Source organism: Saccopteryx bilineata, chromosome 4, assembly GCF_036850765.1.
Source record: "Saccopteryx bilineata isolate mSacBil1 chromosome 4, mSacBil1_pri_phased_curated, whole genome shotgun sequence".
Lineage (NCBI taxonomy): Eukaryota > Metazoa > Chordata > Mammalia > Chiroptera > Emballonuridae > Saccopteryx > Saccopteryx bilineata.
Window position 1 is genome coordinate 89,128,255 of NC_089493.1, and position 25,198 is coordinate 89,153,452.

The 25,198-nt window shown below is 39.2% G+C and overlaps 1 protein-coding gene and 1 non-coding gene across 2 annotated transcripts in view; both read right to left on the minus strand.

Annotated features, from left to right (window-relative positions):
* The window catches only part of AVEN (apoptosis and caspase activation inhibitor), a 212,545-nt gene that overhangs the window by 147,721 nt on the left and 39,626 nt on the right, over positions 1-25,198 (minus strand). Inside the window, exon 2 of the mRNA XM_066274187.1 lies at positions 5,798-5,975. Within this exon, the coding sequence (XP_066130284.1) occupies positions 5,798-5,975 (178 nt within the window). The remainder of the gene's footprint in view (positions 1-5,797; positions 5,976-25,198) is intronic.
* On the minus strand, positions 3,667-3,773 carry LOC136336937 (U6 spliceosomal RNA). The gene has a single exon (XR_010731671.1). It is a non-coding gene; the product is annotated as a U6 spliceosomal RNA (small nuclear RNA).

The window sequence follows — 25,198 nt, forward strand, 5'->3', positions numbered from 1 at the left end:
TTTCTACTACAAGACAGGGGGCGGGTGAGACATAACTATTCCAAACTATTTAATGACTTATTTTCTATAGAATATACTCAAAGAGCCTATCACTGCACAGCCAATTGTAAGCATTCTGCAAAAGGCAACAGTTCAGTATAAAGAACAGTAATAGGTTTTGGAATTAGACAGATAGGAACTCATACTACAATTCCATTACATACTAGTTATATGACAGCAGGTAAGTCATCTATTAATAACTTCCTTGAGCTTAATTTGCTTCATCTATAAACGGTCCAATACTGACTTTGAAGGGTTATCTTGATTAAATAAAATATTGTACAGCCAGGTGTTCTATAAATAAGAACTATTTTAACACACGTATTTATGCCTATATCTCATCTACACCCTCCACCCCAAATTAAGGTAGTTATTGTTATTCAGCCTAATATAGAAGTTGGCCGAGCCTGACCAGGCGGTGGCGCAGTGGATGGAGCATCGGACTGGGATGCGGAGGACCCAGGTTCGAGACCCCGAGGTCACCAGCTTGAGCGTGGGCTCATCTGGTTCGAGTGAGGCTCACCAGCTTGCACCCAAGGTCACTGGCTTGAGCAAGGGGTTACTTGGTCTGCTGTAGCCCCACAGTCAAGCATGTATGAGAAAGCAATCAATGAACAACTAAGGTGTCGCAATGAAAAACTGATGATTGATGCTTCTCGTCTCTCTTCGTTCCTGTCTGTCTGTCCCTGTCTATCCCTCTCTCTGACTCTCTCTCTGTCTCTGTAAAAAATAAAAATTAAAAAAATTAAAATAAAAAAAAGAAGTTGGCCAAATACATATCTCAACAATGTTGCCTCCTCCGCTGCAAATTCCTATAAGACCACTCCCTCTCCCAAGCCCAAACCCTACTTTAATACTTCAAGAATTAGAAAAGCTGTCCTCTGGAAAAAAAAAAAAAAAAAAAAAAGAAGGAGGAGGAGGAGGAGGAGGAGGAGGAGAGAGGCGGGGGAGGGGCAGGGGAAGGAGAAGGGGAAGGAGAAGAAAATAAATGAAACTATTTCTGACAATAGCTCATTACTAAGATCTGTTCTGAAACAAAGCAATAACATATGGGTAAGAGGTCAAATCTCAGTACAGTAGTCAAATTGAATTTGACTGCTATTAAATCACCACTACCAAGTCTTGATCATATATTTTTAAGCTTTTACAATTTTTTAAGTGCTAGAAATCCTTACTAAACTGAAATATCTTAACAAAAATACATTTAGATTATGAGGCTGCTGAGAATAGCAGTAAGGGATAAAATGGTTCTCCACACATCAAAATGTCATGATGCTTTTCCCCTTAGGAATCTAAAAATGCATTAACCACATTCTCTCTCTGGAGCAGCCCCTGTTGGACAACTCCCCTGGGACAATAATGGCTATACCAGAGTCATCCCAACTTCTGAGGGAGATCAGCCAAATAGTTGGTATGTGCTGGGATGGCTGCTGGCTCACTGAAACCTACCTCCCCCTCATCTATCAACTCCTACTGGGGTAACTTTTAGAAGACTGCACTTCCTGATCCCATAGGATAGCATGACTGTCTCTTGCATAAAGAAGCACAACATTAAAGATTTTCAATCAATTGGTGGATTTTAGACATGTGATATAAGTCATTTGGAATGCGTAATCATACATATGTATACATGCACACATATACATACATGTATATGTGTAGAGGGGTGGGCAAAAGTAGTTTTATAGTTGCTTCTTATATTATGATTATTTTTCCATACAAATAACTATAAACTTACTTTGGCCAACCTCATGTATATAGGAGGGATAATAGTGATTGAAGGAGACTTGACTTGGGGTGGTGAACATACAATATACAGATGATGTGTTATAGAACTGTACCGCTGAAACCTATATAATTTGATTAACCAATGTCACACCAGTAAATTAATTTTTAAAAATGTTTTAAATGCTGTACATACAGCTTCTTACTTGGTAGCCACAAATGCTAAGAGATAAAATAAGTATTTTGTAACTAATTAATGAGGAAGAAATTCAAATCAGTTATTGATGTTTTTTTGTTTTTTTGTTTTTTGTTTTTTTTTAATTTTTCTGAAGCTGGAAACAGGGAGAGACAGTCAGACTCCCGCATGCGCCCGACCGGGATCCACCCGGCACGCCCACCAGGGGCGATGCTCTGCCCACCAGGGGGCGATGCTCTGCCCCTCCGGGGCGTCGCCATATTGCGACCAGAGCCACTCTAGTGCCTGAGGCAGAGGCCACAGAGCCATCCCCAGCGCCCGGGCCATCTTTGCTCCAATGGAGCCTCGGCTGCGGGAGGGGAAGAGAGAGACAGAGAGGAAAGCGCGGCGGAGGGGTGGAGAAGCAAATGGGCGCTTCTCCTATGTGCCCTGGCCGGGAATCGAACCCGGGTCCTCCGCACGCTAGGCCGACGCTCTACCACTGAGCCAACCGGCCAGGGCAGTTATTGATGTTTTACCATTGCACAAATATACCCTCATTAACCCATTCAGTTAATAAAAATGATGCCACTCTTCAAAGAAAATTGATAGAAGAGTCAATAACACAAGAACAGCCCAGTATAATATAAATAGCTCTGCAACAAAGTTTCAATCCAAAGGTCAAGTATTTAGTCATCACAATTTGACTTTTTCTTTTTAAACTCTAAATTCTATTTCATCTTTACTTTGGAGAGCAATCTGGCAATATCTAGAAAGTTTGGGATGTGTACATCTAACAAACTAGCGATATTTTTTCCTGGGTTGTATATTTATTTACAAAAGGCAGCATACTAAAATTAGAATCATCCCAAGGTCAGCCTACCTAGAGGATAGTCTTAATATTTTATGACCACAGAATGAACTCCACCTCTCAAAAGTAAACCGATATAGCCCCACTCTAACATGTATGAAGAAAGCACGGCAGCTCTTCTCAGGCTTATGCTATGTGAAAAGAAAATAATAAGTCAGTAGCAGAGAGAGAAGAAATGTAAGCACTATCCAAAGATGTGACAATTGTGATCTCCCAAGAAACCAATCACAGATAAACAAGCCACTTAAGAAATCAGTAAGCAGCCCTGGCCAGTTGGCTTAGTGGTAGAGCATCAGCCCAGTGTGTGGATCTCCCAGGTTCAATTCCCAGTCAGGGCACACAGGGGAAGCACCCATCTGCTTCTCCACCCCTCTCTCTCTCTCTTTCATTCTCTCTCTCTATCTCTCTCTCTCTTTTTCCCCTTCCTGCAGCCATGACTCAATTGAAGCGAGTCGACCCTGAGTGCCAAGGATGGCTCCATGGCCTCTGCCTCAGGTGCTAAGAAGAGCTCGGTTGAGGAGCAATGGAGCAACACCCCAGATGGGCAGAGCATGCTCCCTAGTGGGCTTGCTGGGTGGATCCCATTCAGGGTGCATGTGGGAGTCTGTCCCTGCCTCTCTTCCTCTCACTAAATAAAAAAGAAAGAAAAGAAATCAATAAGCAAACAAACTACAAAAAGAAAAAGAAAACCAACCTATGAGCCCCAAACTATGCTAAGTTTAAAGTTATAAATAAATGCTAAAATAAATACCAAAATCAAAAACTAATGTGCATAACTGCTGGGTTAGAGAGGAAATCTGAATCACCTTCAAACATTTATGCAGTATCTTTTCTTTTTCAATTACAGTTGACCTTCAAAAACATGGAACACTTCACAAATTTGCATGTCATCCTCGCACAGGGGCCATGCTAAACCTCTCTGTATTGTTCCAATTTTAGTATATGTGCTGCCAAAGCGAGCACTATGCATATCTTTTATTGCCAGATACTGTCGTAGTAACTGACTGCACAACTGATTCAATTAAATCCACAAGTAGTCCACATTAATTTTATTGCACTACTTCAATTTTCCCCGTAAATTTTTTAGCAGAACACCTGATAAAAAATTGAAGCTAACCAGCCCACATTTTATATTTCTCCAACCTTGAATAAAAGTGCTTTTAAACCCATAATTGGCCAAAATGCAAGTAATAAGAGAAAAATACTCATCTGATGGGTAAAAAGATGAGTCACCAGTCTCTGAACAGTCAGTGAGTTGGATGCCATCAACAAACCTCTACTTAAGGTGATTACACTGTGTGTCCCATAAAAATAATGACACCAGACTGAATTTGCTCTTCTGACTCACATTCTAATATTGACTCCATTTACCTATCTCTTCCCAACTATTAAACTGGGAGAGAATTCATCACTTTATGACTCTTAGTCTAATATAGGCACTCCAAAATAAAGGGAGATAGAAAAAAAATGGTAGAACTCAAAAGCAACATAAAAGTTTGAGTCAAAGGAAATTCAAATCAAAGTGAAAAAAATATTTTCATTTTATTTCACTGCTTCCCACATCTTAATCCTTTAAATTTTTTTAACCTGGCAATTTTTTTTAGGGGAGGAGAGGGGAGACAGGCAGACTGCCACATGTGCCTCGACCAGGATCCATCCAGCAACCCCATTTGGGGCTGACACTTGAGTACCAAGCTATTTTTGGTGCATGAGGCTGACTCACTCAGGCCAACTGAGGCATCCTCAGTGCCCAGGGCCACACTTGAACCAACTGAGCCACAGGCTGCAGGAATGGTAAAGGGAGAGAAGGGGGAGAAGGGGGGGGAAACAGATGGTTGCTTCTCCTGTGTGCACTGACCGGGAATCGAACCTGGGACATCCATACCCTGGGCCAATGCTCTATCCACTGAGCTACCAGCCAGGGTTGGCAATCATTTTTCTTTACTGAGGTAATTGCAGGTTCATATACAGTTGTAAGAAATAATACAGAGAAATTTCATATGCTTGGCCCAATTTCCCCCAACGATAACATTTTGTATGATAGTATACAATCACAACTATAGGTTATGGACATACTGACAATGACAGGATCCAGTCTTACTCAGCCCTGCCCAGGCTTCTTTGTACTTACTTGTGTTTGTATGTGTGTGTGTATGTCACAATTTTATCACTTGTATAGGTCTGTGGACCCACCACCACAGTCAAGATAATGATCAGTTCCAGTGCCACAAGGATCCATCCTGTTACCTTTTTCTATCCATATCCACCTCCCAGCCTCCCTTCCAGCCCTAACCTCTGAAAACTACTGGTCTGCCCTCCATTCATCCTTCAAATTCTTATGTTACACACACTAGGGAGTAGCCACCTATAGAACCAGCCTCGCTCCATTATTTCCTGTAACTACTCTCCAGTTTCACATTGCTGCACGTGGCTCGAGGTGCAGTCAATCTCAGAAACACAGCTGGTCCCAGCACACATGTGGTTTCACCTTATTGAAAGGGCACTTTTGTGCCCAAAACACAAAAGAAAAGTTTTAGTATTCAGGCGCATATGTCTCTAATATGTGCATGTCCACTAACAGCACAATTCTAGAAACTCTATAAAGCTTTATATAAACAGAAGTATCCGTGCCTCTGAAATTAAAAAACAAAAACAAAACAACAACAACAACAACAAAAACTGCTATTTTTCATACTGCCCACTGGAGAGGGGCATAGTTCATTCAGCATTTTTCATTTCTATAAAGACTTTTATCCATTTCAACCACAACTGAAGTCATTTACATCTGCATGTGAAAACCCAGACTTCCATAAAGAAACACCATGTTTTTTCTTGCAAACCATTATACACACTGCCCTTTACTTGGATTTAAAATCCAAAGGGCAAACAATGAATTGCTAGTTATTAAGACACAATTTAAAAAGGAACAAAAATGCTTATGCAACTTTAATAGCACTAACCAATACGCAAGCAATTGGAACTCCTACCTGCCGAGCTGAGAAGGACACTGAAATCTGTCCCCCTCTGTGATTCTCCACTTTCATTATCGACCTCCTTTTCAGTATCTTGATATCGATCCCAGTTAGAGACTATCTTTCTTTTAGAATAATTTCCCTGTTCATCATTCTCTTCTCCATAGGTCTCTGCATCACTGTCATCTTCAACCTGCAATCATTAGAGACAAATCAATAAACAAAGCAAATCTTGACCTTAGTTGCCCTAACAGTAAAATAAAACCAAATAAATAAATAAATATTACACAGTTATCACATTAGAGAGCACATTTATAGACCAAGCTCTCTGAGGATATTAAACACTATTTCAAGATAACCCTATTACACCAGAGTGTACTTTCAGGGAAAATTTTCCATTGAGCTTTTTTTTTTTTTTTTTTTTTGTATTTTTCTGAAGGTTGGAAATGGGGAGGCAGACAGACTCCCGCATGTGACCGACCGGGATCCACCCGGCACGCCCACCAAGGGGCAATGCTCTGCCCATCTGGGGTGTTGCTCTGTTGCATCCAGAGCCATTCTAGTGCCTGGGGCAGAGGCCACAGAGCCATCCTCAGCGCCTGGGCCAACTGTGCTCTAATGGAGCTTTGGCTGTGGGAGGGGAAGAGAGAGACAGAGAGGAAAGAAAGGGGGAGAGGTGGAGAAGCAGATGGGCGCTTCTCCTGTGTGCCCCGGCTAGGAATCGAACCTGGGACTCCTGCACACCAGGCCGACGCTCTACCACTAAGCCGACCGGCCAGGGCCTTCATTGAGCTTTTTGAAAAGGAAATCTGGCCGGTCCCTACTTAAAAATTTGTGCTACTGATATCTCTAAAGTCGACTCCAGTGTATCCTATTGTAACAGTTGTTTCCTCCTATTGAAATAATCAAGGCTATAAATTTCTTTTTTTATTATTTTCATTAAATGTATTGGAGTGACATTATACTGCTCACAAAAATTAGGGGATATTTTATCACTTCATATTCATTTTGAAATATCCCCTAATTTTTGTGAGCAGTATTAGTTAATAAGATCATATAGGTTTCAAGTATACAATGACTTTAGGATAAAAATAAACCCTTTCAATTTACAGATTTTACAAACACTCCATACATATGTTACAGCAGGGGTCCCCAAACTTTTTACACAGGGGGCCAGTTCACTGTCCCTCAGACCATTGGAGGGCCGGACTATAAAAAAAAAACTATGAACAAATCCCTATATACACTGCACATATCTTATTTTAAAGTAAAAAAACAAAACGGGAACAAATACAATATTTAAAATAAAGAACAAGTAAATTTAAATCAACAAACTGACCAGTATTTCAATGGGAACTATGCTCCTCTCACTGCCCACCAATGAAAGAGGTGCCCCTTCCGGAAGTGCGGCGGGGGCCAGATAAATGGCCTCAGGGGGCCGCATGCGGCCCGCATGCGCCGTAGTTTGGGAACCCCTATGTTACAATGTAAGCATTAAATAAGAACCCTGCTCAGAAGCATTCTAGAGAACAGTTTCCTGTCTTAGGCATTAAAAGGTTGGGAGAGCATGCAGGAAAATGCAGTGAGAAATGACAGAAAATAAACAGCCTCGTTTCTTCAACAAATAAATAGCAAGGGAAAAAAAAGTGGAAGAGAAGGAAGAAACTTATAGATTAAAAGGGCTTAACAGACATAACCAGATGCTATGCTGAGAACTGATTTATATTCTAATTCGAACAATATTAAAAGAAAATCACTTATGAGACAATTGGAGAAAGGTAAGCAATGACTGCATAATAGATTATATTGTGTATTATTTTATTTATTTATTGTTTGGGATCATACCAGTATTGTGTTTATTTTTTATATTTTTATCTTTCAGATATAAATAGCAAACCATTTATGAATGAAAAGGTATGATATGGATTTGCTTCAAAATAATGGGTGAAGAGGAATGGTGGGTAGAAATGAAATAAACTAGGCATAATTGATAATTGCTGAAGCTGGATGATAGGCACATGAAAATTCATTGTATTATTTTCTCTACTTTTGTATGTGTTTAAATTTTCCATAATAATTAAATTTGAAAAACAAGAGATACATGTAGAATCTAAAGATGGTTCAAAACAGTATCCTAAAAATTATAAAATCCTTGTCAAGAAAAAAACTTATGGTCTAACCTGTGGTGGCACTGTGGATAAAGTGTCTACCTGGAATGCTGAGGTCGCCAGTTCAAAACCCTAGGCTTGCCTCGTAAGGCACATATGAGAAGCAGCTACTATGAATTGATGCTTCCCGCTCCTTTCCCACCCACCCCCCTGCCTTTCTCTCTCTCTCTCTCTCTCTCTCTCTCGCTCTCTCTCTCTCTCTCATTTCTCTAAAGTCAATTTAAAAAAAAAAAAACCTTTAAAAAAAAAAAGAAAAGAAAAATACTTGTGAAATATACTAAAACAACCCTATGTACGTGATGGGTTAGTATAGACTTATTTTTAAAATAAGTTTGTATTAACACAGAAACAGGACATGTGCATTGCAAAAAATTAGGAGGGAGAACAAGCAAAAAATAATACATAGCCTGACCAGGCGGTGGCGCAGTGAATAGAGCGTCAGACTGGGATGCCGAGGACCCAGGTTCGAGACCCCCGGGTCTCCAGCTTGAGTGTGGGCTCATCTGGCTTGAGCAAAGCTCACCAGCTTGGACCCAAGGTCCTTGGCTTGAGCAAGGAGTTACTCGGTCTGCTGAAGGTCCGCGGTCAAGGCTCATATGAGAAAGCAATCAATGAACAACTAAGATGTTGCAATGAAAAACTGATGATTGATGCTTCTCATCTCTCTCTGTTCCTGTCTGTCTGTCCCTATCTATCCTTCTCTCTGACTCTTTGTCTCTGTAAAAAATAATAATAAATAATAATAATAATAATACATAACAATCCCATCTTCTCATCACCTGATAGTAAACTGCTAACTTATTGCATATCTTTCCAGATTTTATTTTTTGGTCTATATATTTATATATACTTTTTTTGATAACCAGATTTTTCTCATAAATATTATCCATCTCTCCATTCCAGTAAATTATATTTCATATGACATCCAGACTATTTCCATATTTCCCTGACACCCAAAATTTCCTTTACAGCTGGTTTTCTAAGCCAGCATCCCATTCAAGACCAAGCATTGTATCGTATTTATCCCTTAAATATCTTTGATTTTTAATTTTTATTTTTTTTATTGATTTTAGAAAGAGAGGAAGGGAGAGAGAGAGAAAAAGTCAATTTGTTGTTGCTCTGGTTGATTCTTGTATGGGCCTAGACCGGGGATAGAACCTACAACCTTGGTATATCGGGATGACACTCCTACCAGCCAACCTAACCGGCCAGTGCCTTAAATCTCTTTGAATATAACACAATCTCTATTTTTATGACCTTGATTTAGTGAAGAGACCAGTACAGGTAGAGTGCTGAAGGACTCATCTTCTGTCTGCTTCCTTGCTTGTACTGCTTATTTATAGATTAGTTTATAGGAAACCTCAGATTTTAAAAAATCTAAATGCTCAGTGGAGTCAAGTTAAATATTTTTGGCTAAAATGCATCATAGATGGTGCTCTGAATTTTATGTTACATCCTATTAAATGGCAGATGAAAAAAGGCTGAGCCTAAGATTAACCAAAGGGTTTGGGAGATGAAGACTGACCCACACAATATGTTTTCCTCCTTGCATCCAGGAATTCCTTCGTGTGGCATTATTTTGGTCCACTACAAATTTCTAGTTCCCCAACAACCATTCACCTAACAGATTTAACACTAGTCAGTAATCCTCACCTGAATCAAATTTCATAGGTTTTCATGAAACACTGGAGTAATTGACCTTTCAAGATCACTTTCAGTTCTCAAATATCATCATAAGCCTCCTTGACAGCACAAAAGCAAAAAGGGCAATCTGAATTATCATCTAGGTATTGCAAAGACTGTCGGAACCCTAGAGGTTTCCTGCCACTATGAGAAGTTTCTCAGAAGGAAACGAGGCTAGCAGATAAAACACACGAGACTGAATGAGACCTGCTATATCAATAACAAATGCCAGGAACATTATAAAGATAATAGCTTTGCAACTAATGAGACTGGGGGCTAGAACTAGAACTGAAAATACTAGAAAGGTTTAATCTGGGAAAATTCAATATTCTTTTGTTGGCCAACTGGGTAATCAAGAGTTCAGAGAGACTTCCCCTGTTAGTACAAAACTTCTGAACATAGCTGTAATACATGGCAAAAATGTAAACCTGGGCAAACTAATTAGCTTGATGTGAAAAAGGGCTATGATCTGAAACACCTGAGGAACTGTTAACTCAATGAAATAAGCACTGACATGAGAGGCAGGAGACCTGGACAGAATTAATGGCCCTGCCATCATCATCATTTAACATTTACAAAGTGTTTATAATAGGCTGGGCTTCACACACCTGAATGACTCACTAATCCCCAACTTAGAAAAATCACTGACCAAGGATCTCATTACCCACACCAACTGCAGAAGCAAGGACAGTTATCATTAGCTTCCATCACAAGAGGGTGATAAGAAATAATAAAGTTTAGAAGACACTTGATATAACTCAAAGAAAGGTATATCTTTAAAAACCCTAAAGATTTTACGTTTGGTTCCTTTTGCAAAGATCTAAGACAAAATAAAATATGCAAAGTGCCAAGATGGAGAAAAAGAACAAAACAAATAAGAAAATACTGATGAAAACAATGTGAAAACTAAATATACAGACACCATTATTCTATTAACATCATTGTTCCAAAATTTGACTGGTATACACTAAAAACTCTAAGATATTGGTGAAATTAAAGAAGACACTAATGGATAAATATTCTGTGCTCATAAAATGATAGAATATTATTAAAATGTCCATATTACCCAAAGCAACCTACAGATTCAATGCAATCCCCATCAAAATTCCAAAGGCATTTTTCACAGAAATAGAACAAATCAATTTTAAAATCTGTATGGTATCACAAACGATCTCAAACAGAGAAAGCAATCTTGAGAAAGAAAAACATCAAACTATATTACAAAGCTATAGTAATCAAAACAGTATGGTATTGACATAAAAGCAGACACATAAATCAATGAAACAGAATAAAGAGCCCAGAAATAAGCACATACATATATGGCCAATTTATGGCAAAGGAACCAAGAATATATAATGAGGAAAGGATAGTCTTTCAGTAAATGGTGCCAGAAAAACTGGACAACATACCATACACAAAAATCAACTCAAAATGGATTAAAGACTTGAAAATAAAACCTGAAACCACAAAACTCCTGGAAGAAAAAAAGCTTGTAAACTCCTTGACATTGGTATTGGCAATGGTGTTTTGGATTTGACACCAAAAGCAAAGGTGACAAAAGCAAAAATATACTACTGCTCATAAAAATTAGGGGATATTTTATCGCTTCATATTCATTTTGAAATATCCCCTAATTTTTGTGAGCAGTACAAACAAATGGGACTACATCAAACTAAAAAGCTGCTGCGCAAGTGAAACTATCAACAAAATAAAAAGGCAACCTAAAAAATGAAAAAATCTATTTGCAAATCTATAACTGATAATGGTCTCTCCTCTCCTCCCCTAACTAAATTTAAAAGAAATTTTATACAACAATGTATGCATATTATATTTCTACATGTTAATAAGCCAAACCATACATTTACCAATACCAGCTCAGGGTAGGTGGGTGGAAGCGAAATGTATTTGACTAAGGAAATGACGTTATATGGGAACTCAAATACACAGAAACAAATGAACAAAACTAGAAATAGGAAATAAGAAGGCTAATATAACAAAAGCTGTAAGTATATGTTTACTCTTCTTCTCTCATAGTCTTTAAAAGATATAAAATTACGTAAGGTAAGAATTATAACAATGGCCCTAGCCAGCTAGCTCAGCGGTACAGCATCGGCCCAGTGTTTGGAAGTCCTGGGTTCAATTCCCGGCCAGGGCACACAGGAGAAGCACCCATCTGCTTCTCTAACCTTTCCCCTCTCCTTCCTCTCTGTCTCTCTCTTCCCCTCCCACAGCCAAGGCTCCACTGGAGCAAAAGTTGGCCCGGGTGCTGAGGATGGCTCTGTGGCCTCCGTCTCAGGCACTAGAATGACTCTGGTTGCAACATAGCAATGCCCCAGATGGGCAAAGCATCTCCCCCTGGTAGGCATGCCAGGTAGATCCTGGTCGGACAAATGTGGGAGTCTTTCTGCCTCCCTGCTTCTCACTTCAGAAAAATACAAAAACAAAACAAAACAAAAAAGAATTATAACAATGTATTGTTGGTTTTATAATATATAGATGTAATGTATATAACAATACCATAAAAGGGGGGAAAGGAATATATATAAAAATAATAATTCTAAAAAAAAAAAAAAAGTAATGATTCTATATCTCATTGGAATTAAATTAGTATGAATCTAAAGCAGATTTTGATAAGTTAAAATGCATATAGTACATTTCATACATTTATATAGAACAACCACTAAAGAAATAACTAAAAAGTTAAAAAAATAAATAAAAATGTTACATTAAAAATATTCACTTCATGCAAAAGAAAGCAGTAAAGGAGAAATAAAGAAACAAAATATACATAAGACATATGGAAAACACAAGGCAGCCTGACCTGTGGTGGCACAGTGAGTAAAGCTTTGACCAGGAATGCTGAGGTCGCTTGTTTGAAGCCCCGGGCTTGCCCAATCAAGGCACTTGCGGAAGCCACTACTGTGAGTTGATGCTTCCCGCTCTTCCCACCCCTCTTTTTTTGTGTCTCTCTTTTCTGTTTAAAAATCAGTAAATAAAATCTAAGAAAGAAAGGAAGAAAGGAAAGGAAGGAGGGAGGGAGGGAGGGAAGGAGGAAGCGAGGGAGGGAGGGAAGGAGGAAGCGAGGGAGGGAGGGAGGGAGGGAGGGAGGGAGGGAGGGAGGGAGGGAGGGAGGGAGGGAGGGAGGGAGGGAGGGAATACAAGGCAAAATGGAAATATTCAACTACATCAATAGCATTAAATGTGAATAATTCAATCAAAAGGCAGGTACTGACAGAATAAGTTTTTTAAAATCCAACTTATGCTATCTATAGGAGACACATTAAATTCAAAGACAGAAATATCGTTATAATAAAGTATAGATGAAAAAAATTTCTTGCCAATAGTATGCAAAAGAGAACTGTAGTGACTATACAAATATCAGAAATAATAGACTTTAAGGCAAAATTTTTACAAGATACAAAGAAATATATTATACAAGGATAAATGGGTCAGTATTTCAGAAAGATATAACTATAAACATATAAACATATGCTTCTAACAATAAAACCCCACAACATATGAAGCAAAAACTGACAGAATTGAAGGGAGAAATAATACAACCACAATAGTTGGAAGCTTTGACATCACACTTTCAATAACGAATAGGACAACTAGACAAAAGGTGCCATATGCAAAACAGAACTAATAAAAAGATGTATTCACTGAGGCTGTGGTCCTATTTAAGGGACAACAATAATTCCCATTAATTTACAGTCTGCTTAATCTATCTAACTGGCCAGCCTATGAACAGTATGTTTGGGCAACATTCTTTTTTTTATTTGTTGTTTTTTTTTTACAGAGACAGAGAGAGAGAGTCAGAGAGAGAGAGAGAGATAAAGACAGACAGAAACAGAGAGAAATGAAAAGCATCAATTCCTCATCTGGTACCTTAGTTGTTCATTGATTGCTTTCTCATATGTGCCTTGACCGTGGGCCTTCAGCAGACCGAGTAACCCCTTGCTCAAGCCAGCAACCTTGGGTCCAAGCTGGTGAGCTTTGCTAAAACCAGATGATTCCACGCTCAAGCTGGCGATCTCAGGATCTTGAACCTGGGTCCTCCGCATCCCAGTCCAACGCTCTATCCACTGCGCCACCACCTGGTCAGGCCAAGCAACATTCTTTTTAAAATATCCTCTTTTCTTTCAAAAAGGCAACAGTCTACCAAGGGAATATTTAAAAGATGATATTTATCATCAAGAGCCCTCATATAAGCCAATAAACCTTCAATTTTAGAAGCTACTAATAATATATACTTAACAAGGAGACAGCAGATCCTATATAAAGCCTTTTGTACTCAGGAATCTAGCTTTTGAAGGTTCTATGTTCCTTTTGAGTAAAGGGGTGTAGACAAGGCTTTTCTGCTTTGAACCTAATAAGAAGGTAGAAAACAGTCAACACATTTTTTTAATAACTTTCTTTGTTCCTCACAAAATGTAATTAAACCATAGAAGGGAACAAGTAATATAGAAAGATATGGGAGAGAACACATCTAAGGAAACCCTCCAACAGAAAGCCATTGGAAACCAACTTCAGTTAATGTCAAATATATTGAACCAAAAATGTTACAATGTGTACATTGGGAAAATTATATTAATTCACCCTATTTTAAAATTTTTAAATGTTATCAAGCTTTAAAATATATCATTGTCTAATTACTTTTACATTTATAAACCATTTTTATCTCACATAATCATTTGGACCACAGCAGTAACTGTTGCTTCAATATTAAAAAATTATCTTTTTAGCAATAGAAATATTCATAAATCATTATAATTAAAGAGTTCAATGATAGCTTTTTGGTATTAGAGAAATCTAGTAAAAATAGCTTTATATACAGGGTGTGGCAAAAGTAGGTTTATAGTTGTTCATATGGAAAATAATATAATAATTAATAATAATATAAGAATTCTGTGTTTCACTGACAACTGTAAACCTACTTTTGCCCCACCCTATATTATTTCAAGGAGATAAATTTCAATAAATTTATATATAGTATATACCATATATATCATACATGTACACACACACATATATGTATAAATATATACCTATACATAGTATACAGGTATATTAAGAAAGGTGTTTCCCGAAACTAAGAGACATGGACAAGAGTGTGGTGGTTACCAGGGGTGGGGGAGGGAGGACATGGGAGGGAGGGAGGGAGAGAGTTAGGGGGAGGGGGAGGGGCACAGAGAACTAGATAGAGGGTGGCGGAGGACAATCTGACTTTGGGCGAGGGGTATGCAACATAATTTAATGACAAAATAACCTAGACATGTTTTCTTTGAATATATGTACCCTGATTTATTGTCATCCCATTACCATTAATAAAAATTTATTAAAAAAAAAAAAGAAAGGTGTTTCCATTTGTCATTGTGTTTAAATAAAATACACATTAGAGAATGATCATACTTGAACAAATAGTAAGTGCAATGTATGACATATATCCAAGTTATCTACTGAGACTTGAACAATGTACAATAGTGTTTGAGTTCCAAAATACTGTGGCCATTAAGAATAGGGGGGAAAGCGATGCAGACTATATTCAAATTTGACTGGGAACAGCTTCTTTTCTTGTCCGCCCTTGTGATCAGCATTTGGGAGAGAAGAGGAGGCAAAGGGATCTGAGAACAGAGAAAATGGTGTCCCAATCCTCCAGGCAGCTGTCCAGTGACAACCCTCAGAGGCCTCCTCACTCATCCCGAATCCCTATTATCTTTCTTCTCTAAGTCTTTACATCTTTCTCAGGTGGGTAATTCTGTTGCAGAGAGTTGGCTAAAATTCGGTGGCCTAGAAAGGTAATTAACATTTGCTGGCAGCCCACATAAGGGCTACACTTACAGTAAAGACCTTCAGAGTTTTATGCTTCCATGATTTAAAGGTAGCTGGGGAAATTAAACTGCAGTAATTGGAGTAATTGGAGATTTTAAACTGACTTTGTGGAAATCCTTTTACATGGAGTTCTTGTGGGAAGGAGGGGGAGAGTGGCAATAGAAACAAGTTTATTATATCTGCTTTACACCTTGAACTTCATGTGAGAATTCAGGCTAAAACGGGTTTTAAAAACTACCAAATTAATCAACCTCGTGAGTCCCAACTCCCAGGTAAAATTCTAAAAATTAGAGTAATGTCAACAATTTTTGTAGAAAAAAAGCAACCATAATTAAGACAATTTGCTTTTTGGTATGCTTATGACCTAAGAGAAAACACAGCGTTTTGCTTTGTTGAGCTTTTGAACAGAGACATATACAACAACTAGAGATGCAACTAAGAGGAATTCAAGTAAAAACTTTCCTCTGTTAAATAATTTAATTGAAGGGTTTTATATACACAAAAACAATCAGCCTTTATAGGAAGGCCACATGTAGGACTCGGAGCATTCCCTGGTAAGCTTAGTGGACAAAACGTTCTCCCTAACCAGAGCCACTGACAGCTCACTCTTCTTCCTTAGAGGGCATGTGGGACTTCAGGTGCATCTCCCCTGTCCCACCTTCCCAGGATTGTACTGCATGGGCTTAATGCTGGAAAGGGCCACATTTTCTTTTAATTCTGTCTCGGTTCAACATTCACCTCTCTAATCCACCAGCACAAGAAGGACTGGCTTCATTGGTTACTGAAGTTTGAATGTCATCACCTTCCATTTTCCAGAAAAATCACAGACTAGTTATTTATCTGGCCAACTTTAAGACTCTCCCCAAACCCTTCAGTTGCCAGAGGAAGAGAACTTAGTTAACTAGTAAAGAATTATGGAAGTAGAAGGAACCTGGTTAGCCCTGGCCCAGCCCTCAGCCCTCAAGCAAAATTATGTAGAAATCACATCAGGTCGATCTACCTTACACCTGCACCTGTGATTGTGCCCTCTACCCAAACTGACCATATCGCTTCCTTCACAAGCACAAACTTCCAATTCCTTAATTATTATCTTGTTTGTTCTAAATCTCTTAAATACCCCATGACCTTTTCTAGTGGTTATCATCAAAATTGACTCGGTAGATGCGACTTGGTCAAGGCCACCTCCTCCCTGCCACAAATTTTGAGAACACTGTCACCTTCAGAGTTCCTTCTCAAGACACATTACTTTCTTAATACATTCTAAGTGGTGCTTATCTTTCCTCCTGTCGATCTTACAATACACCAGAAGAAAACTGCTTGTGTTCCTTGACTACACAATTGTCAATGTTCCTTCAACAAGCCAGGCAACAGGTCAGGCAGTGAGGGTACAAAACCAAATAAGACAAGGTCCCTGGCCTTCAGCACCCACAGTCCTGTAAGGGAAGCAGAAAAGTAAACATACACTTCAAGCAGTGTGATGGGTGCTATGATAAAACATTTCTAAGATATTATGGGTGCACAGAAAAAGCACCAGCAATGGAGGAGCAAGGATGTAGGCAGCCTTCAGGACCAGCCTTGAGAGCCAGGGAGAAGGTGAAGAAAGGCATCTCAGGATGAGGGAACAATACAATTCAGCTCCAGCCATGGTCACATGGCCTGAGATTAGTCTCATGAAGGAAACTGTCACTACCTCCTGCTGCAAGGTGGTTCCCAGGCTCAGAGACAATAGCAAAGAATGTGCTTCTAACCAAGAGATAACAGCTTTCAAAATAAAACCAAAGGAGGTCAATAATGGGAAAGTTAGAAAGAAGAAGAACAGGTGGGAGGGTCCTGGGAAGATGGTGTGACAGTGGCACAGTATTCTAGTCTTGCCAAACCCTGCCCCTCCCCAAACGTCACGCAGGGCGAGTAAGTAGCACAATCCAAAGTACATGGAAAACATCCGCAAAACCTGGGTGGCAAGGTATCTCCACCATGCCCCAAATATGAGCAGGTAGGAACAAATCACCAAAGTCACAAGGTCTGCATGGTACCAGCACCTCAAGAGGAAGTAGAAGGAAGCACTTGTGGCCCCTAAGAGACCTGAGCATCCCAAAATAAACAAGTGCTCACTGGAAACTATCTAATCTGGAAGGCCTATTGAGAACAGCAGCTAAAAATGTTGGATCTTGGGCTGTCTGATAGCTGGTGATTACAATTTCGCAGAAAAGACTGAAGGAGCTGGTAAGTCTGGGCCCTATAAAGTCCCAAAAGTAACTGCACAGAGCTTTGCAGGATGAAACTTCACTCTAAAGAGAAACTGCTGGGGATATAATCCAAATTGAGTAGAACAGGGGCAAAAAGGAAAATAAGGGCCAGGAACAGCGGCAGGTTGGAGGGAGACAGGGACATACCAAATTTGAGACGGTCCACATAACAGCAGAGGGTGCTCCAGAGCCATGAAATCTGACAAGCTATCCTTAAGAGTGTCCCTCTGTTAAAAGTTTGGGATAATTGACTTCACATGAAAATCAGGAACAAAGGATCATAGTCAAAGCCCATACTATGTTGTTATAAGGACAAAGATATTATAAGAATAGGAGCTTTTTTTATAATTTTATTTTTTTAATGGGGCGACATCAATAAATCAGGATACATATATTCAAAGATAACAAGTCCAGGTTATCTTGTCGTTCAATTATGTTGCATACCCATCACCCAAAGTCAGATTGTCCTCTGTCACCTTCTATCTAGTTTTCTTTGTGCCCTTCCCCCTCCCCCTTTCCCTCTCCCTCTCCCCCCCTCCCCCCCCCCCCCCCCGTAACCACCACACTCTTAGTTTCACTTTTATGTCCCATCTACGTATGGAATAACTAGAAAGTCCAGCGGTCATACGAAATGACCGCTGTTCTAGATATTATAAATTGTAATTAAAATGATTTGTGCAAAGGTGTTTGCTAATTCAAACTGAATTACCCAGGGCAGGCGGCGAGGACACCCCTTTGCTTAGTGCCCCACAGGGTTTCCCCCTTCTACTTGCTTAATTGCTTAAAGTAGAGTGCAATGAATGAAACCACTGGCGGTACATTTCTTAAGAGCCACCACTAGCTCAATAAATAAAGGTGATTTAAATAATAAAATGTTAATTCACATGTCAAAGATCTCTTGTACACAACATTTCTTGTGTAGATCTTTCCATCATTTTTTACAATGTTTCCGTACTTGCAACATTGAGAAAATCCTTTCTTGCCACGGTCAAATCGATTAGTTTCTAACTTGAAGTTTAAGGACTGACAGTGTTCACATTTAATATTCATGTCACCAGAGGAATGCTCAAAAATTAAAGTTTCTTCGTTTGAAACTGTTTTAATCCTTTTTGCGTTTCGGTCAGCATTACTCTGTCGTTTTTTTGCATTTCTCTGCTGCCTTTGTTCAAGGGGCTCATTTTGTCGAGACAGGCTTTTTTGTCTTGCATCTGAGGCAAGCCTTGTTTCTCTATGCTCATCAGTCTCATTTTGCCGAGAAAGACGCATTTGCTCTGCGACTGAAGCAAGCCTTGTCCTTCTCTGCTCAGTGGTTTCTTTTTGTCAAGAAAAACCGTTTTTGTGCAGCTTTAGCTCCTTTTCTCTCCTCTTCAGTGCTGTATTTTCTAGGAGGCATTCTTAAAAGAAATTATGTTAAGACGTAGTTTTTATGTAAAACAGATGATTGCCAATGCAAACAAATGTTCACCTTCCCCCTGACCCGCTCAATTTGTGTTCAGCCGTGGCAACTTCACCCCATTGGCTAGTACAGTTACGCAAGCAACCAATAAGCTATCAGTGACAAACAGACACTTAAGCCGCATATAATAAAGATGCAGTTCCTGGTTTTTTCTGATTTACTTATTTCACTTCATATAATGTTATCAAGATCCCACCATTTTGCTGTAAATGATCCGATGTCATCATTTCTTATGGCTGAGTAGTATTCCATAGTGTATATGTGCCACATCTTCTTTATCCAGTCGTCTATTGACGGGCTTTTTGGTTGTTTCCATGTCCTGGCCACTGTGAACAATGCTGCAATGAACATGGGGCTGCATGTGTCTTTACATATCAATGTTTCTGAGTTTTGGGGGTATATACCCAGTAGAGGGATTGCTGGGTCATAAGGTAGTTCTATTTTCAGTTTTTTGAGGAACCACCATACTTTCTTCCATAATGGTTGTACTACTTTACATTCCCACCAACAGTGTATGAGGGTTCCTTTTTCTCCATAGCCTCTCCAACATTTGTTATTACCTGTCTTATTAATAATAGCTAATCGAACCGGTGTGAGGTAGTATCTCATTGCAGTTTTGATTTGCATTTCTCTAATAACTAAAGAAGATGAGCATCTTTTCATATATCTGTTGGCCATTTGTACTTCCTCCTGGGAGAAGTGTCTGTTCATGTCCTCTTCCCATTTTTTTATTGGATTGTTTGTTTGTTTGTTGTTGAGTTTTATGAGTTCTTTGTATATTTGGGATATTAGGCCCTTATCTAAGCTGTTGTTTGAAAATATCATTTCCCATTTAGTTGGCTGTCTGTTTATTTTGTTATCAGTTTCTCTTGCTGAGCAAAAACTTCTTAGTCTGATGTAGTCCCATTCATTAATTTTTGCCTTCACTTCTCTTGCCTGTGGAGTCAAATTCATAAAATGCTCTTTAAAACCCAGGTCCATGAGTTTAGTACCTATGTCTTCTTCTATGTACTTTATTGTTTCAGGTCTTATGTTTAGATCTTTGATCCATTTTGAGTTAATTTTAGTACAGGGGGACAAACTGTAGTCCAATTTCATTCTTTTGCATGTGGCTTTCCAGTTTTCCCAGCACCATTTATTGAAGAGGCTTTCTTTTCTCCATTGTGTGTTGTTGGCCCCTTTATCAAAAATTATTTGACTATATATATGTGGTTTTATTTCTGGGTTTTCTATTCTGTTCCATTGGTCTGAGTGTCTATTTTTCTGCCAATACCATGCTGTTTTGATTGTCGTGGCCCTATAATATAGTTTGAAGTCAGGTATTGTAATGCCCCCAGCTTCAGAATAGGAGCATTTTTATAATAAATTCCATAAAGCATCCAAAAATGTTTTATTAGAATACTATTTCAGGCCCTAGCCAGTTGGCTCATTGGTAGATCATCAGCCTGGCATGTGGAAATCCCAGGTTCTATTCCTGGTTGGGGCACACAGGAGAAGCGACCATCTGCTTCTCCACCCCTGCCCCTCTTGCTTCTCTCTCTCTCTCTCTCTCTTTCTCTTTTCCCTTCCCACAGTCATGGCTCGATTGGAGTGAGTTGGCTTCAGGCACTGAGGGTGGCTCCATGGTCTCTGCCTCAGGCACTAAAAAGAGCTCACTGATGAGCAACAGAGCAACACCCCAGATGGGCAGAACATTGCCCCCTTGTGGGCCTGCCGGGTGGATCCTGATTGGGGCGCATGCGGGAGTCTGTTTCTGCCTCCCTCCTCTCACTGAATTTTTTTAAAAAAAGAAGAAGAATACAATTTCACCGTTCTAAGTATGTAACTAGAAATTCCACCCTCAGCCTTTAGGGGGAAATGATTAAAAAAAAAAAAAAAAAAACCCACAACTGTCCAGCTTCAGTCTTGCTCAGAGACATCAATAACATGAAAAGAAAGTGAAACAGAAAGAATCTGAGAACAATACAGTTGTTCAATGACTCCACTCATGGGGTTCTTCACCCCATCTATTTCTTTCTCCAAGTTCTCTTTCTTTCTCATGGGTAATAAATACTTTGTTTAAAAGAAATCAGAGGCATGAAAAGAGTAATTATCAGAATCAAGAATGTAGGACCTACAACTCTCCTCTCACTTTCAGATCCTCAGAGGCTCCTTATCTTTCCTTCTAACAATACACCCCAGATCTGACAGTCACAGTTGGGTGCAAAACTAGAGGAAATTTTCTATTTCCTTATCAGAATAAAGTTCACAATACTATCAGATCAACACAAAAGACTTTTTAAACTTCTGTAAAAAACTCCTTATAATAAAGACAGACACTGTGATAGACTCAATTGATTATTTATCTATCTCATAAGGTCACTTGTCTCCTTCCTGTTATTCATTCTTTGCATGTGGCATTCTCTTCGCACTCACAAGTGACCCCTTTTCTTCCATACTACACTTTGACCCAAAGTATCTCAGCAGCAATATCTATCTCCTGACCTGCAAAATATAACCTGAATCTTTCATGAAACCTTTCTAACAGGAATTTTTGATGCAGCCAACTAACTTTTCTGCAAAGCTTTGAGCCCCACTGTTAGCTAAACCCAAATGTGTCTGTGTGATTGCACAGAAGAATGAAGAAATGCTTGAAATACACAGAGCACTCCCTACTCTGGTGAGCTGCTCCATTTTACAACAGCCTAGGTATTTGGACAAAGACAGCAGATCTGTTTCTTATTTACATCCGAGATCTAAACCACTACCTTCTAAATCATCATCCAAGTGTCTTTTCACCTGCCATAAGCCCACCCACCCATCCACCCCAGATTCACCCACTCAATTATCAGAAAGCCTAGAACAGAGTGCTCAACTCTCCATACAAAGTGAGAAAGCAAAGCAACCACCTCTAGGTGCCATTTTAAATAGTGTGAGAGCTTGTCGTTGTTTCAATAATGTTAAACAGTAAGGACATTCCTTATCATCAGCTATTTTAAAATGTTTATCACTTAAGATTTTTTATGCAATGTCTCTTTTGCCATGTAACTAACAATTCTAATAAGATGCAATGACAAGGTGAGTTTAGTAAGCCTTATTCAGAGGGCCCAAAAGGATTGAAATCTGTTGCCTGGCAACTGTTTATTCTAGCAACACTTAGAGGAATTACAATGTCATACACAGTACAGTTCTTTTGTAGGCTATTGTACTTTATCCAATGCAATCAACAGGTTTGATAAATTCTAGTTTTTAATAAAGTCATCTATTCTTTTCCATGCCTCAAAATAAAGGTTTTACTGATAGATAACATCCTTTTCTACTTTTAAAAGAGATTTTACCAATACTTTTACAAATCTGCTCCATAATATTAATCCAAGAAGGCAAACTGGAAACTAGCTTGAAACAGTACCCTCTCTCTCTCCAAGCATCCTTATAGATCATCTGGTTTAAACCCCAAGGCTTTAGAGATGAAATGAGGTTCAGAAAAGTACTTGGCCAAGGTCTTTACAGCAGAGGAAGAATGAAAATCTGCCTAAAATGCAATTCAGTGTTTTTTGCAAATAAGTCTCTTCACTGAACAAAATCTTAGTAAAACATATCATTTTCTGTTTTAAGTCTCTTTGAGAAAGTTCTACTCAAAACTTCTGACTACCAGTAGAGAAATATAATGAGACTGCCCTGTGAAGGGACAGAAGAGATGTAGCAAGCCAAAATGATGATTCAAGAACCGTCTTCTGGGCTTAAAAACAGCCATTCTCCAGAGCATTTTCTCAATTCTTTGAGATTTTGCTTCCTGCCAATTGTTACTTTGGTTCAAATAAACTCTTATACAACTAAAAAACAAACGAACAAAAACAAATCATCTTCTGATGTGTCCACTACCGTCTCTGCATCAATGACACTATCTTGCAATCTCTCAAAACTTATTCTTGTTCAATTATCGTATTTAACTTCGAGGAAGCCCTGCAAGATAGGCATATCTACCTTACACGTAATCAACGCCATATACACAGGTGAAATGTGGTTGTAGTAAGCCATGTACCCACTCCAAAAACTTACACAAGAGGACAAACCTGCCTGACTTGTGGTGGCGCAGTGGATAAAGCATCAACCTGGCACACTGGGGTCGCCGGTTCGAAACCATGGACTTGCCTGGTCAAGGCTCATATGGGAGTTGATGCTTCCTGCTCCTGCCCTAGCACTTCTCTCTCTCTCTCTGTCTGTCCACCTGCCTCTCTAAGATGAATAAATTTTTAAAAAAAACTTTTTAAAAAGAGAACAAATCTGACCCAAAAACTTATCCATGGCAGCCTATTCATAAAAATCATTGAAAACAGCAAGATTCACCATATGGAGAAATGACTTAAGAGCAAGAAGTCACTAACAGAAGAATTAAATATGATCAGAAATTGGGTAAGAGGGACACACATAATTGATGACAATAAAGAAAAATTGAAAATTGAAATTAAAACAAGAGCACTTTTGCAAAAAAATTTAAAAACTGCCAGAAGTACCTCAGAGCAAACTAAAACAGAAGATGATGTCATACAGTGACAAACTGGTACAAGGTGAAAAAAGGAAACTACCAAACAGGTACAACCTTAATCCATTCTTGTTAATTAAGGACTAATGCCACCACCGGATGGAACACACTTCTCTCCCACCTCGCAGTGGGGTCAGATGGACAGCATGTCTCACTGCACTTTCATGGGTGGCTAGAGGAAGTCACAGCTGTGCACCTAGAAATCCGTGCGCCCGCATGAAAGCTCCACACATTACATCATTCAAGTGCCTCGACTGCATTACAGTCTTTCTCTCCTGGCAAAAAGCTGCGAGTTTAATAAGGCCAAATTTCAGATGAAACAAGATAATATCTCCACATAACTCTTTCGTTGTTCTGTCTTTACACAAGCACCCTACTCACGCCCTAGCCAGTAATAGCTACTTAACTTGCCATTTTGCATTAAAGAACAAATGGGCCAGAATTCTCTTGCTTTTAAGCACTTCCCTCAGGTGGGGCAGCCCATAGGCACACGCTGACCAAAGGATGAGGAGTGACTCACTAGATCAATCATCTGAAAAGTCTTTCTTTGTTCACATATTTTGTCTGACATCCATGAAATAATGTGATGTATGCTTCCACCTTCTCTAGCTTTGTAGTGTTGGAAGCTCCTCTTTGAATGTATCCTCCCTTCCAGTTCTTCCCTGATGAACAGAATTATGTAAAACGTATAACATTTCTTTTGTGGGCTGGCTGCATGTTCTCTGTGTTAAAATCTTTCCTCTTCAAGAGCGCTTACCCAAACACCATTAACAGGAAGAGAAAGAAATGTGAGCACTCTTGTCAGCCAGCTCCCTGAAAGTCCACAGAAAACAAATAACTACTGAAAAACTCGTATTTAGAAATGAAGACAAGTGCATCATGAAACCTGAAGCCCACTTTTGCCGCACAGTGTATGACATGGGAGAGGCTGGGCTGGCACGCTCTTCATTTCTGGCTGAATCACACTCTCTTGTTCCTTAGCCATCAGCTCAATATCATGGCTACACAGTAGCAAAAATGCCGCCTTCCTTCCAAGCCACACTATTTTAATCAGAATTGAGAAATAAGAAAAAGAAAATACACTTTTCAGAGGCAGACAGCCACAAGAGAGAATTTCCCTCATAAAAGGACAGAACACTTTAACCTGCATTAAAGTGTTCAACAGCCCCTTCAACAGCCCTTTTCAAGTGTGACCTTTAGGAAGCTTTTCCAACACTGGGAAGAAAAAAAGTTTAATTAAAAGAAAGGGCAGCAAAGACTCATAAGAGAAAGCAGAGGGCTTTTTACCTTGCATTAGAGAAAGGTGGATTTTCTGAAAGCTTCCAATCCACAAGAACAAAATGCAAATCCCAGGGTCAGGATTATGCAGAGCACACAACTGAGGCCTGAGGCTGAGCCAGGCACAGCAAGCCTAAATAACTGCATGTTGGTCAAATTCCCTGGGAGATGGCAATACTAACATTATGAGCACCTTATCTTTTCTAGAAGTGCGAGGCTCTCTCTACTTAA